At 45.3% G+C, this 13,217-nt stretch overlaps 1 protein-coding gene across 1 annotated transcript; it reads left to right on the top strand.

The window, feature by feature from the left end:
- The first annotated feature begins 241 nt into the window (after positions 1–241).
- FAM110C (family with sequence similarity 110 member C) lies at positions 242–12,214 on the top strand. The gene is made up of 2 exons (XM_083607386.1): positions 242–1,699; positions 10,983–12,214. The coding sequence occupies exon 1, from the start codon at positions 590–592 to the stop codon at positions 1,673–1,675; it is 1,086 nt and encodes a 361-aa protein (XP_083463512.1). The 5' UTR covers positions 242–589; the 3' UTR covers positions 1,676–1,699; positions 10,983–12,214.
- Positions 12,215–13,217: the final 1,003 nt, after the last annotated feature.

Genomic DNA, 13,217 nt, shown 5'->3' with positions numbered 1-13,217 from the left:
GTTTCTCTCCCAGGAACCTCTGTCCCTCAGCCTTTTGCTGCAGGAGGACTCCTCCGGTATTTTCATTCACAGAGAGAGACTTCCCTGGCTGCTGTAGGAGGAGGCAGCTGAAAGCATATGCTAAACAAACACTTTCATTAGGGCTTGTCCTTGCTAGAGGCAAATGGAGTGTTGATGGTCTGAGCCACTCCTCTAACGTCAATGAGCCATCTCCTTCTCTGGGTGATGTCAGAGAGGCCTCGGCGCTCAGACAGGATTGGCTGTGTCTGGCTCGCAGGGGTTGGCTCAGCCGAAAGGTGAATGTGCAAGGAAGCAGCTGTGTGGAGGTGCGTGCAGTCAGAGTGTCTGCAGCAAGCGCAGACAGTTGGGCTGTTTCTAAGGCAGAGAGGAGTTTTCTTCTTTCAAAGATAGATAATAGTAATAAAAACAGAGCAAGCTAGCGGCAGGGGCTAGCTGTTTTGGGGAAGGATCCCTGAATTTGTTAGCCATGAAGGCTTGGGACTTAAGGGAGGAGACAGGGATTGTGAAATCGGCTGTTCTTTTTCCTGAACTGTGAGTGAGCTCGTGGGACACCTGAGAGCTGCCTGCTATGCCAACAGAAATCTCTCACGCGGTGAGAATGCATGCCATCTCTGGCTTCCATTCCTCGCTGACAGTGCGGCTGCTCAACAAGGGCCCCGAATACCTTCGCAAGCAGATGGAGGCGGGCAACCCAGGCCGGAAAAGCGCCGTGGAAAGACTGGCAGCAGACAAGGCCAAGTATGTCAAAAGCCAGCAGGTAATCAACACTAAGCAGGAGCCGGTCACTGCACTCAGCTCAGCTTCTGAGAGCAGCAGCAGTGAGAGCACCTCTGTGGAGAGCAAGAAAGTCAACAATCACCTGCCTGAGGAGAAGCGTGCCACATCCAACGTGAACAACGCCATGGATCCCAGCCCTCTTCCGCTTGAGCGTGGTGACCTTCCGATCGTGAGGCGCAGCAGTGCCAAGAGGCAGATCAGGCCGGACTCTTTGGTGATCTATCGCCAGAAATGTGAGTTTGTGAGAGGTCAAAGCCACGAGAGCGCTCGTGGGAGTCTGGTCCGAAGGTTGTTCCCGAGTCCTTTCAAGGAAAAACCGTCGCCTTCTGAGGCAGCCAAGGCCATTCTGAAGGAAGATATCACGGACCCTGAAACCGAAGGCTCCATTTTGGTCAAAGGCGCAAGCCAAAACTCTGATCTGGCAGGACACAATGCGCCCCCAAACACAGGCCCAGCAGCCATCCTCACCAGCAGATGTGAAAACGCCTCAAATTTGACGGTAGCCCCTCATGAGATCAAGGAGGCGAGGCGGAAAGGTCTGCACCGGTCCCAGTCGGACATTAGTTCTCGGTATTCAAAATCTTTCTCCGAGTTTGACACGTTCTTCAAGTACTGTGGCCTGGACACTGAGGTAATAGAGGACCTTGGCCAAGAGAACTTTTCAGTGGCTTCTGACAACTTCTCCTTCCGTATCCGCAGCATCAGTGTGGCAACGTCGGAAAGCGACTTCACGAGGCACAGCGGCGACGATGGGCTCCTGGAAGAAGAGCTCACAGAACAGGTCCCTACTGGCACGTCAGTAATTGAACGCAATGCTCGGATAATCAAATGGCTGTACACATGTAAGAAAGCCAAGGAGGCTAAGACCATGCTATAGTACCTCCGAAAGCATCATAGCCAGGTAAGGATAATGGGTATGCAATGCCCATCTTATATTATCTTATGTATCTTTGGCTGTACTGGAGTGTTTCTTTACACAGTGACCTCCTCCCTTCACCTCTTGCATGGGGGGAACCATACTAAGGGGCATAAAGAACGGAGGACCTAATCTACAAAGACAGGGAGGAAAGATATGGATGATGTGCCGACTGGGCACAATGGCTGCATTTGGAGTTTCAAATTCTATGCAGATCAATGTCGTCAGTATGTACACCTGATCTGCTTTCCAGAAATGTTGTTGTTGTTTTTCTCTTCTTCGCATGACATAGAATCATAGGGCTTTTAAGCTGACTTTTTAACAGTCGTGTTACTTTGCTAGAGTGGAATCAAACCCTCAGGAGGAAGTCAAAAGTCACGCCTGAAGTCTGCTGCCTGGCAAATAGTTTGTTTACCAAAGTTCCTGCTATGTTAACAGGAAATCTAGAAATTCACCCAGGACTTAATTATATCTAATCAAGATAAGCAAACTGGACCCCTTGCTGTTTAGGAGCTGTCCGTTTTGGTCCCCTGCCTCATTTCCCTGTCTGGGCTCCCTCTCCACATGCAAGCAAACCATGCTAAATTCAATTTTTGCCAGTCTCCCTTCCTCTTCTTCATTTCACCTGGTTTGTTGAGTGACACGGCTCCTCTCATATCCCCGTAATAGCTTGTACCACCTGTCTCCTGGCACCCCCATTCTCTGATGTGCTGAAAAGTGGAATTTCTCTTGCTGTTTGATTTCATTTAAATCATTTTGCTCAAAGTGATAGCAGCTGGGCAATATGGCTGCAGCTGCATAGAAAGGAAATTTTGAGCATTAGGCTTGCAATCCTCCGTACTACGATTTTACCCCACTAAACCTGGTGGGACTCACTTCCCACTAAACATGGATGGGATGGTGACATTCGCTTGTGAACCTAGCCATGCTTTCTTGCAAGTAGGTTCCTTTGCAAACAATGTGCTTATGGTGAGGGTATACTCACGGGAGAGATTAAAAGAAAAACCCCTTTAACATGCAAAAGCCCTGTAGTTGTGGAAAGTTCCACACAGACTTGGGCCTTGCTTGTGTTGATTTTACAGAAGGCTGGATCGCACTAGACCTTTTCTTCTCTGTCTGTGCAACTGTGATCTATCCTTGTGAGAAAACATTTGTATGCACAGCTAATGACAGTGATTCCAATAATCCCAGTGGCAAGTAAAATGCAGAATACTGTACAGAGAATACAGAAATTGTTGCCATCTCTATCTGTGTTGCACCACTGTTTCCATATGTGATTTTGGATGTGCTAATGGGACACTGAGCGTGAATACTGACCCTGTGTCTATCAAGTGCTATATCAAGACAGGATGTCCCTGACTTATGACAGGCTCCATGTCCTTCCATAACAAGGGGCAAAGTCCAGTATTCAGGTAAGTATACTACAAGTCCTGCTGGAATGAACAGAGATTAAGCACTCAGTGGTCATCAGATTACACCCCTTTCATCCATTCTAGGCTGTTCGCAGGGGCACCAATGCACAGGAGGCGCTTTGCAAGAACTAGCAACTGCTTTGCTCTCTTCTAAGCAGGAATGTGCTGGGAGCAAACAGCTCTTCCTGTTTCCAGAAACAGCTGGCTGTGCAGAGGGCTCTTTGGTGTCCCACGTGACAACCACAAAATGACGCCCTTCCCTATCCCAAGCAAGGTTTCAAGTTAAACAAACAAACGCTGGAAACCCGTTTGATAAATAAACCAGCCAGGTGTGCTTGTAGATAGGTATGTCTGCAAGCATCCTAAGGCTGGAACACTGCAGCCTTGAGTATGCTAGAATAGTCAATTGCTAAACAAAGCCACCACGGTCTGTCCAGAAGCTGACCATAATTTACAAACACCTCATTGGTGCCTGTTGTGCACAGCTGGCAGAATGCTTGCATGTTGTTGTTTTTAGGCCGATAGGGACCGGGTGCCCTTCTTCTTGCACTTTTCCAGATTTAATGAGGCCCATGTGTCTGTGTTATGTTGTGGACAGTGTATGGAGGAATTCCCAGCTGAAGAATTTGCAGTGTTTTTGTTTTTGTTTACTTATTTTTCAGTTGCTGAAAATACATATAACAAACAATCCCCATTTACTTCGCTTTCAAGACATAGGTTGCATGCACCCCACACATTTGTAGCACATTTAAAGGATAGTTATTTTTCTCTTTGACATCTGGTGGGAGGGCGTTCCACAGGGCGGGTGCCACTACTGAGAAGGCCCTCTGCCTGGTTCCCTGTAACTTGGCTTCTTGTAGCGAGGGAACCGCCAGAAGGCCCTCAGCGCTGGACCTCAGTGTCCAGGCAGAATAATGGAGGTGGAGACGCTTCTTCAAGTATACTCAACAAAGCACCCTCAACAAATTACAGTTCCCAAATTATTTTTCTGGAGACAGTCACATGCATCAAATACGTTTTTAAAACTATAGTGTGTGCACAGCCACAGAGAGAGACATAGGGGCAGCTCATATGGACCTGGCAGGGAAGGTATACAGTTGAAGTCTCCTTTTTCTATCATACCCACTGCACCTACACCTTGCGAATTACAGGGTTTCTCTACTTGTAGCATCTGGATTAAAAAGGTGCATTTAAAAGAACCACAGTCAAGCACAGAACCACGATTAAGTGTAGCGTCAATTGTTTAATTACAGCCTGATTCTCACAAAACAGAGTTCAGCACCTTTAGAAAAGCGCTGACCAGCCAGCACCTAGCAGCTCCCATTCAAATTAAGAACGTCCCAAGGGCCCAGTCCTTATCTGTCGGCATTCCCTCCCTCCCTCCCTTCCTTCCTTCCTGTCTTCTACTATCGCAGACAGCTTTTGCAACTATCTATGTCTGCTGACGTTAATTTTCAAAATGTGCAATCTGCAATTGAAATGCGTGGATTTAATCCCCCTGAGGTAATTTGAATGGAAAGCAGTTGAGATCCATTCGGTCTTGAGGATCCAAACGCTAAGGAATTCCCCTGATCAGCAGAGGGGAAACTGAGTCTCTCTCCGTATTCTTTCTCAATGCAGTCAGTTAAGGTTATGGCCATGACTGCACACTAGGATGTGACTCTTGATCAGGGCTGGATTTAGGTTTGATGAGGCCCTAAGCTACTGAAGGTAATGGGGCCCTATATATGCTCAGCTGTTCTTTGTCAACAACAAATTGTCACTGTTTTTTGTGTTGAATATATGCTATATGATAATTTATGGACCTAATAGGTATCTAAAGCACATAACAAAATATGTATTTTATCAAAGTAATTGTTGAACTGAAATACAATCAAGAAGAAGTATATTAATAGTGAAATACAATAAAGAAGAAGAATATGGGGGGGGGCAAGAGAGTGGGGCCCTAAGCTATAGCTTGTTTAGCTTATACATAAATCCAGCACTGCTACTGATGTTCCAACGCAGAGGATTCCCACGGTGTTAACTTTGGGTAGGGTGGGGTTCAAAGCAGAAAACACTTGATAGCTTCTGTACAGAATGCTAAACAGTTAAACATTTTCTTTAAGGTAGCAGAACCGAAATGCCCAAGGTCAGATTCCCATTATGGTTTTATTTTAAGCATAGCAAAAACAACAAATCTCTTTATCTCCATTCCTGGGGAAAATGAATAACTGTAATAATAGCTTTTTTCCTCATAAATCTAATACAAGTTTTTACGAGAGGCGGGGAAGCCTCACCACAAATACCTCACATGTTTATCCTAATCATTTCTGCACGCAGCTGAAGATTTTTCCATGATTAACCAAGGTCGAGCATTTATTTAAAAACACACCACCTGGCTAGGTCCACCCCCCTCCTGCATCTATGCTGATGCAATGCCGGACCACTACCAGGTGCAAAATAGGTGTGATTTACTATGGATTAATTTTTCTCCTACAAAATTATGTTAAGTAATTTGTCCCTCCACTGTCAGAGGCAATATACCAGTGACCCAGAATCACAAGTGGGGAGAACGTGCTTGCTCTCAAATCCTGCCTGTGAGTTTTCCATAGGCTGCTACATGTGCCTTTGACCTGACCCAGAAGGGGGTTCTCCCTATGCTCTTATGAAAGCCCTTCTTCATGTCAATAAACAGAAGGTTCTATAATTAAATACTGGTCTTGTCTGTGTTGCAGAAAATATCATGGTCCAGTCCTGATCCTTAGCATTGCTGCCCAAAAGTAAGTCCCACTGAATTTAGTTGGACTTAACTTGCAAGTGAGACAGATAAAGATGCCTAAGGAAGGTAGATAGAACAGATACCTTGAGAATTTGGGTTGGCCCAGCCATGCATCAGGGAGAAGCAGCCTAATTCAAGTATCAATGAAGGCAGGAATCAGTGTGTGAATGATGGAGTAAGAGTTGTTTAAAATAAACAGAGGATGTGGGTTCTACTTCAGATGGCAAAATGTCTTCCACTGGTACTGTAGATCCCTGTGGGGCAAGCAAGCAGGATGGGACTGGCTATTCACCTGAGAATGCTACAGTACATAACAGAGTCTATGCTTCTTAAATTCCCCTTAGTCTAGAACATATGACCATCCTGCTTCTGTCCTGGTATTCTCTACAGTTCCTTGTTATTTGGTACATGGCGGCTGTTCTGGTATCATCCATTTAAACTGCTGGTACTTGCTACTTCAGAAATTTGGGACACCAGTTTGCATAAAATACGTGCATACTAATATATAACTATAGATGCAAATTTAGGCAGGATTTCAGAGGGTGGGGGTGGAGGGAAAACCAAACTCTGGCTCTTGTTGTCATGGCTTACTCAGAGCCATGAGCCACCAACAGGATTTTCAGGATCCAGTACAATGTATGTGGATTGGGGCCTCCATCCCACCCGCAATCTGTTGGCAAGAATTGCTGCTTATGTGCATATTAAGACATATAACATGACCTCGTTCACTCGCCCTCCCTCCCTCTCTCTCTCTCTCTCTCTCTCTCACACACACACACACACACACACACACCCTATTTCATACCCTTACAAGTCACCTGTCGCTCATCAATACCATCCACTTGCGGCACCCAGCGATCGCAGATAAAAAACAATTTGTGCCACAACTGGGAAGCAGCCAACTGTGCAGAGCAGACACTTCAAAATAGTTAATCAAGCATCATATGTGCCACCTTATCAAGGCATTGAGCCTGTAGAAGACTTTCGAGAAAACATGTTCCCATCTCTAAAATGGGTGGACAATCCAAAAACTTGAATTTTTTTGTTCAAAAAAAGCCTAAGAGATTATAACACAAACAGCCTTCTCCCTTCCTGCATCTGAAATGGTGGGGACAAACTCCAGGGCAATGCTGTTATCCCAATGTCCCACTTGTAAACTTCCAAGAGACATTCATTTTATTAGCATTTTTATATCCCCCACTCCTCAAAGTGTTCAGGGCAGTGTTTGTGCTTTTTCCCCCTTTACCCATTTTATTTGCCTTACAAGGATCCTCTGAGGCGGACTGACCAGCTTTGTGGTCACCCAATGAGCTTCAACACCCACTGTAATGGGCACCACTACCGTATTTTTCACTCTGTAAGACGCACCAGACCACAAGACGCACCTAGTTTTTGGAGGAGGAAAACAAGAAAAAAAATATTCTGAATCTCAGAAGCCAGAACAGCAAGAGGGATCGCTGCGCAGTGAAAGCAGCAATCCCTCTTGCTGTTCTGGCTTCTGGGATAGCTGCGCAGCCTGCATTCGCTCCATAAGACGCACACACATTTCTCCTTACTTTTTAGAAGGGAAAAAGTAAGTCTTATAGAGCAAAAAATACGGTAATTACTAATTTGCAAGCACGTATAAAGGCTCTGAAGGGGGATCATAGTAAAGACCATCTGAGAGCCAGGACGTACAATGTTCAAATAAGGCTCTCTGTTGGACATTCGTGGCAACTAATTGCACATTTTGTGCTCGCATAAATGTGGTAAAATGTACAGTCATGTGCTGCAAGAGGCTTGTTTTTCTGTGGTACTCGCTAACACAGACAAGCTTTCATTAAACTAAAAGCATTCGAGTGTTGCATTTTAAGAGCACGCAGGCAACACACATGCTGCCTTTTAGACCAGGTAATCTCTGTTAATCTAAACTACAAAATGCCCAGATATAATTCATCATCTCGTTATTTACACAATTGATTAGTCAGAGGATGAGCCGTTTGAGAGTCGTACACCTGCGGCTCTGTAATCCAGGCCTAGTTTTGCAAGGCTGGGAGCTTCCTGCCATGAAACAACACATCCTTGACTTCCTGCAAATATTGGCCCTTGTCCAGAGAGCAAACAGAGATGCCTGTACCTGTTAGCAGTTTTATCAGGCCCCGCACTTCTAAAGAAAGGCAGCTAGCAGACAGGATCGTAACTGTGGAACAGAGTTCATATTTTTTTAAAACACCCTGGGGCAGAAGGATACCCTCCTTACAATCTAGATGGCAAAGCCTGCATGTTGAGTTTGTCCTTGTGCCTTCATGTCCAGTAATGTCTGTGGAACTGCTTAAGGCTTGTAGAGTTAAGCACCCGTGGCTCTTTGCAAACTTTGTTCTGGATGTGCACTGTAATTAGTTTGCTAAGATTTCCAGCAGCCCAACTGGTAGGAGCCATATAATTTATTTTTTTTAATTAACAGATCAAAGCTCCAAAATGAGGTGATTGCTTTTAAGTGCTCTGATAAACCAGGCTCACCTTTATATAGAGAATGAGGAGAGCACCACCCTCTGATGCACAGGCAAAATGCACAGTGGGTGGCAGAGAAGAAAAAGCCATAGGTCAGTGGCAGAGCCGGTAGTCTACCTGCAGGAGCTTCTAGGTTTGATACCAGATATCCTCAGGTAGGGCTGGGAATGGCCCCTGACTGAAATCCTGGAGAACTTTAGCTTTCAACCAGAGTTGGAACTGGCCTGCAATACAGCTAATGCCAGTCCCTAGTTACTGTTATCCACAGTTAGCGCTGTTGCACGAACGCTAAGGTAAAAAGGCAAAGGACCCCTGGAAGGTTAAGTCCACTCAAAGATGACTATGGAGTTGCAGTGCTCATCTCACTTTCAGGCCGAGGGAGCCGGTGTTTGTCCACAGACAGCTTTCTGGGTCATATGGCCAGCATGACTAAACCACTTCTGGCACAACGGAACACCATGACAGAAACCAGAGCATACGGAAACGTTGTTTACCTTTCCGCTGGACAGTACCTATTTATCTACTTGCACTGGTGTGCTTTTGAACTGCTAGGTTGGCAGGAGCTGGGACAGAGCAACAGGAGCTCACCCCGTTGCGGGGATTTGAACCGCCAACCTTCTGATCGACAAGCCTAAGAGGCTCAGTGGTTTAGACCGCAAAGCCACCCGCTCCCCAAGCTACTCTACTCCATGGCGACCACACTATCAGTAATGCTGCCAAAGGAAGAGAGGGAGTGAGTTGCTGCCTGCTACCAATCTTTTAACCACGTTTAAGATCTCTCTAACATGATGTCTGCACAAACAGTCTTTGAAGCTGCCCTGTACAAAAATACAACCAGTGTTTTTTTCTTTCCCTGGGGGTACTCAAGAGTACGCAGTTCCGGCACCCTTTTTTTTTTTTCTAGAAGAAAGGCAGTGGTTAAAAGTTTGGCACTTGCACATAATTTCACCAGGTGGTGAGGAGAATTTTACCTCTCTCCTGCTTCCCATGATTTCTGATTGTTCCTGATATATGAAAAATAGTTTCCACTTGAAAAATACATCTCACAGACGATTAGCTTACCATGTAAATATATGCACGTCGCAGTAAAATACCACTGGGTCAAGTAGTTATCCAGTAAATCTCGCTGGATTTGCCACCTTTTCCCCTCTACACTGCCTGTTAAATTCCTGCCTCTTCTCTTAACTGCCCAGGAGTCTTGCCAGGCAGGAATAGGAAGAATGCTTTTCACAACAAAATCAGAATCATTCCAGTAACCTGAGAAACACAGCACATATTGGCATGAGTTTAACGTTAACGATAAAACATTCAGGTCTTCGAGCGAAGCGCTGGTGATTTAAACCGAGGGAGGTTGCCTTGCTGCACCTGCTGAGAATGCAACCCATAATTGCTGAAAATCCAGGCACATCCCACCCACGCGGATGCTAAGCCTCTATTTGCAAGAGAACAAATAACTAGCAGTTAGGGGAGCTTTTCTATCAGGGCCTATAAGGCTGAGTTCTGGTTGACAGCAATTATCCCCAGACGATTGCTAGGAAGTGCCTACGGAGTTTTACTTGGTTCCCGCTGCTTTGTCAGAGCTGTGCTTAACCGGGCTTTGCCGCGTTTGTCGTCTAAACGTTTGCTTTAAAAAAATAAAGATAAAACTGAGGGCTAACGCAGGGGCAAAAGGAGGCAAAGCAAATGGGCCCCTCTTCAGCTTTGGGGGCAGGAGAGTTTTGTAGGCCGTGAAGCTCAGTGGCCAAGAGTCAGGAAGTGTTGACTGGTGAGCTGCTTACATGGCCACCAACAAATGTCACCGCCCCTCAGCGGACAAAGAAAAGAGGGGAGCAATTGAACAGGGCGTGCATGTAGTTACTCGACTGTATACTAAGGTGCCCCGAGAGGACTGCTTTTGCACAAAGCTCTGAGCTTTTAATGGGTCAGGAGCTGAAGCCATGAATCTTTTATATCCCCAGCTTAATTTTTCATGGGGTTCTAGTATGACTTGTAAAACACGGCATGAATAAATAAAGCAGACCTGTGTGCAGTGCAGGAAATCTAATTTAGCTCAAGGAGTTGCTAGTTAAGGAGCCATTTTTATCATTTAAGCCTTTAGGTATGTGCCGTCGTTTTTAAAGGAGGCATGTTTTGTTACAACAGGCAGTGCCATCCAGTGAAATAATGCCAGGAGTGGGGAGTCTAGAGCCCGAGGAGCCAAATGCGGCCATCCAGGCCTCTATCTGGCCCTTGGCACACCACTCGCCAGGCTCGCTTCATGCCCTCAAGCAGTTTTTTGCCTTCAGTATCAGTGGCAGTATGTGCCTGAATAACAACTGCTTGGAATTACCGGTACAAGTGAGGAGACTGTTGTTGCACTCAGAGCCTATGTGTGGGTTTTTCCATAGGCATCTGGTTGGCTGTTGTGAGGTAAGAATGCTAGACAAGAGAAGCTCTTGGTCTGATCCAGCAGAGATCTTCTTATATAGTAAACCACCAATGCAGTCAAGCTTTAAAATACTACTCCAGTACTCATTATACAGCTGGATTAAAAAAAGGTATTAGCTCAATGGCAGCATGAAGTGTTTCATAGTATTTCAATAACACTTTACCCTTCTTTTCTTAGAACGGAGGAATTCCCCTGAGATGGAGGCTGGGAACATGGACATGTAGCAAAATGGTGGAATACGGACTTGTGGCAACCATTTCTATCATGGTTCCTCACCTGCACAAATGAGTCCCATGAGACGACTGAACCACAAACTGAAATGGGAATCAATACCAGCACCTGGAAAAGAAGGAACAGCCATAGCTAAAGGGTGAAGAATCAGAATTCGTTGCCCCATAATACCACCATACTGAAGGGGAACAGAGATGCTGGTCTGCACAAGGAATTTATCTGACGCTCAATCTTCTAGTGAAACAGAAACCGAGAGTTGGTAACCTCTGCGCGTCTTTTCACAGAAGGCAATGTCCTAGATTAGTATCACTTCTGTTACAGCAAATTGCATGTGCGCTGTTAGGTGTGAGGAACGTAATGCCATGTGTGCCCTGTGTTCATGCTGTGGGAAACAGCACTGAGCGGTGGTTTCCCAACGAATAAACACATCGTGCACATCTGGCAGAATAGGCATATGTGCAGCTGCCCAATGTTCACATTGATTTTCTGCATGGGAATGACCTTTGGCGTGAAGTTTCCCTGAAGTTGGGATTCTGGTGACAAAACCTCCACCTTCATTTGTAACAGGAAACTGCTTTCCTAAACAATGTCTCTCAAGTGCATATGCTTTATCCATTCTTTCTTCACATGAGGGATCTCCCACATACTGCTTGTTTTTCATGCAACACCTGGAATCCAGTGTTCATAGGTGTGTATGTGTGTGTTTTTAAGAGTTTTTTCCAGGAAAACTTAATCTGGGTACCAGAAAAATGCACTGGACAGGGTTGCATTAGAAGTTGCCTTACACTGAATCAAACCACTGGTCCCCTTAGCTCAACAGCTTCTCAAAGTTTCAGGCAGGAACCATTCCCAACTCTGCCTAGAGATAATGTGGATTGAAGGAGATCTTCTGCATAGAAAGCTTGTGCTTTCCCTACTGTCCCTACAAGCCATGTTCTCTTTTCCCAGCCTCTCTTTTAACTGTGCTTTCCTCATGTCCCCTGTCCCAAAGGCTGAGAGAAAACTCCCCAAAGGGATGTAGCCAGACAAGCAAATCAACAGCTCCACCACCACTACCCTTCCTTGTGTGTATGGTAGCACTTTCCACTTGTGTACAGTATCGAGCCATATTAAGGTATGTTACCAAACAGTACATGGAACTGTGCTCCTTGGTAGGGAATGACATTGCTTTTTTTATTTTATTTTTTAAAAAACTTGGCTAGACTGCAAGGTAAAATGGATGGTCTAGACAGGCCTGGAGGCACATCACTGTCTAAGGTGCTTGCCACGTCTGTGAGAAGATCACTTTTGAGTGGTTTTCCAAACAGGGTTTGCTCCTTTGCCACTTGGGAATGGCTGTCGTTTCTGCAATAACAAGCAGGTACAAACATGCCTTCCCCTTTTACCGTATTTTCCCGTCTATAATACACCCCCGTGTATAAGATGTCCCATATTTTGGGGGACTCAGATTTAAGAAAATGGGAGGGAGATGTATCCGTGTATAAGACACCCCCAAATTTTTGACATTATTTTTTAGGGGGGGAAACCTAGTCTTATACACAGAAAAATATGGTATTTCACTCATTCTCTCTCTCTCTCTCTCTCTCTCTCTTTCTCATACACACACACACACACACACACACACACACAGGCACATTCATAACAAGAATCTGCAAGTGGAATCTGGGAGTGGAAGGAAGACTGATATTATGTATAACAGATATTCTTAAAGAAAGAAAAAAGAGGGATGCTTAGTAACCAATCGCTGCAGTCACAATTGCTGGATTAATTGACCTGCTGATGTGCCATAAAGTTTCAGGTTAGCTTTATTAACAAAGAAAGGGGGAAATGTTTGAACATTCCTCAGATTGTGCCCATCAGTCATTCCACGGCTGGCATGGTCAAACTGGAAGTACAGAGAGCAGTTCCTGTTATGCAATCAATATACATTGTTATGCCTGGATAACACTGACCCATAATTCTACCATTTTAGTAAAAGGGTGCGGCTGCAATCCTCTACTCGAGTACTTGAGAGCAAGTACTGTTCTTTCTCAGTGTACTTAGCCTGAGAAAGTAGGAGTGGGCTTGCCGTGGGCCTTGGGTTTCTAATTCTTGTCAGCGAGGTACACTATTGAGGCCACTTAGGAATAGGGTTCTGAGATCCAACCATCATTTTATTTAGGAACTGGGGTGGCAAACCTA

Source organism: Podarcis filfolensis (genome assembly GCF_964270895.1).
Source record: "Podarcis filfolensis genome assembly, chromosome: 3".
NCBI lineage: Eukaryota > Metazoa > Chordata > Lepidosauria > Squamata > Lacertidae > Podarcis > Podarcis filfolensis.
Note: the sequence above shows the minus strand (reverse complement) of the source record. Positions and strands in the feature narration are given on the sequence as shown.

Bases quoted from the DNA above. Each gene is read 5' to 3' on its own strand.
- FAM110C (XM_083607386.1), top strand. From the start codon at position 590: ATGCCAACAGAAATCTCTCACGCGGTGAGAATGCATGCCATCTCTGGC.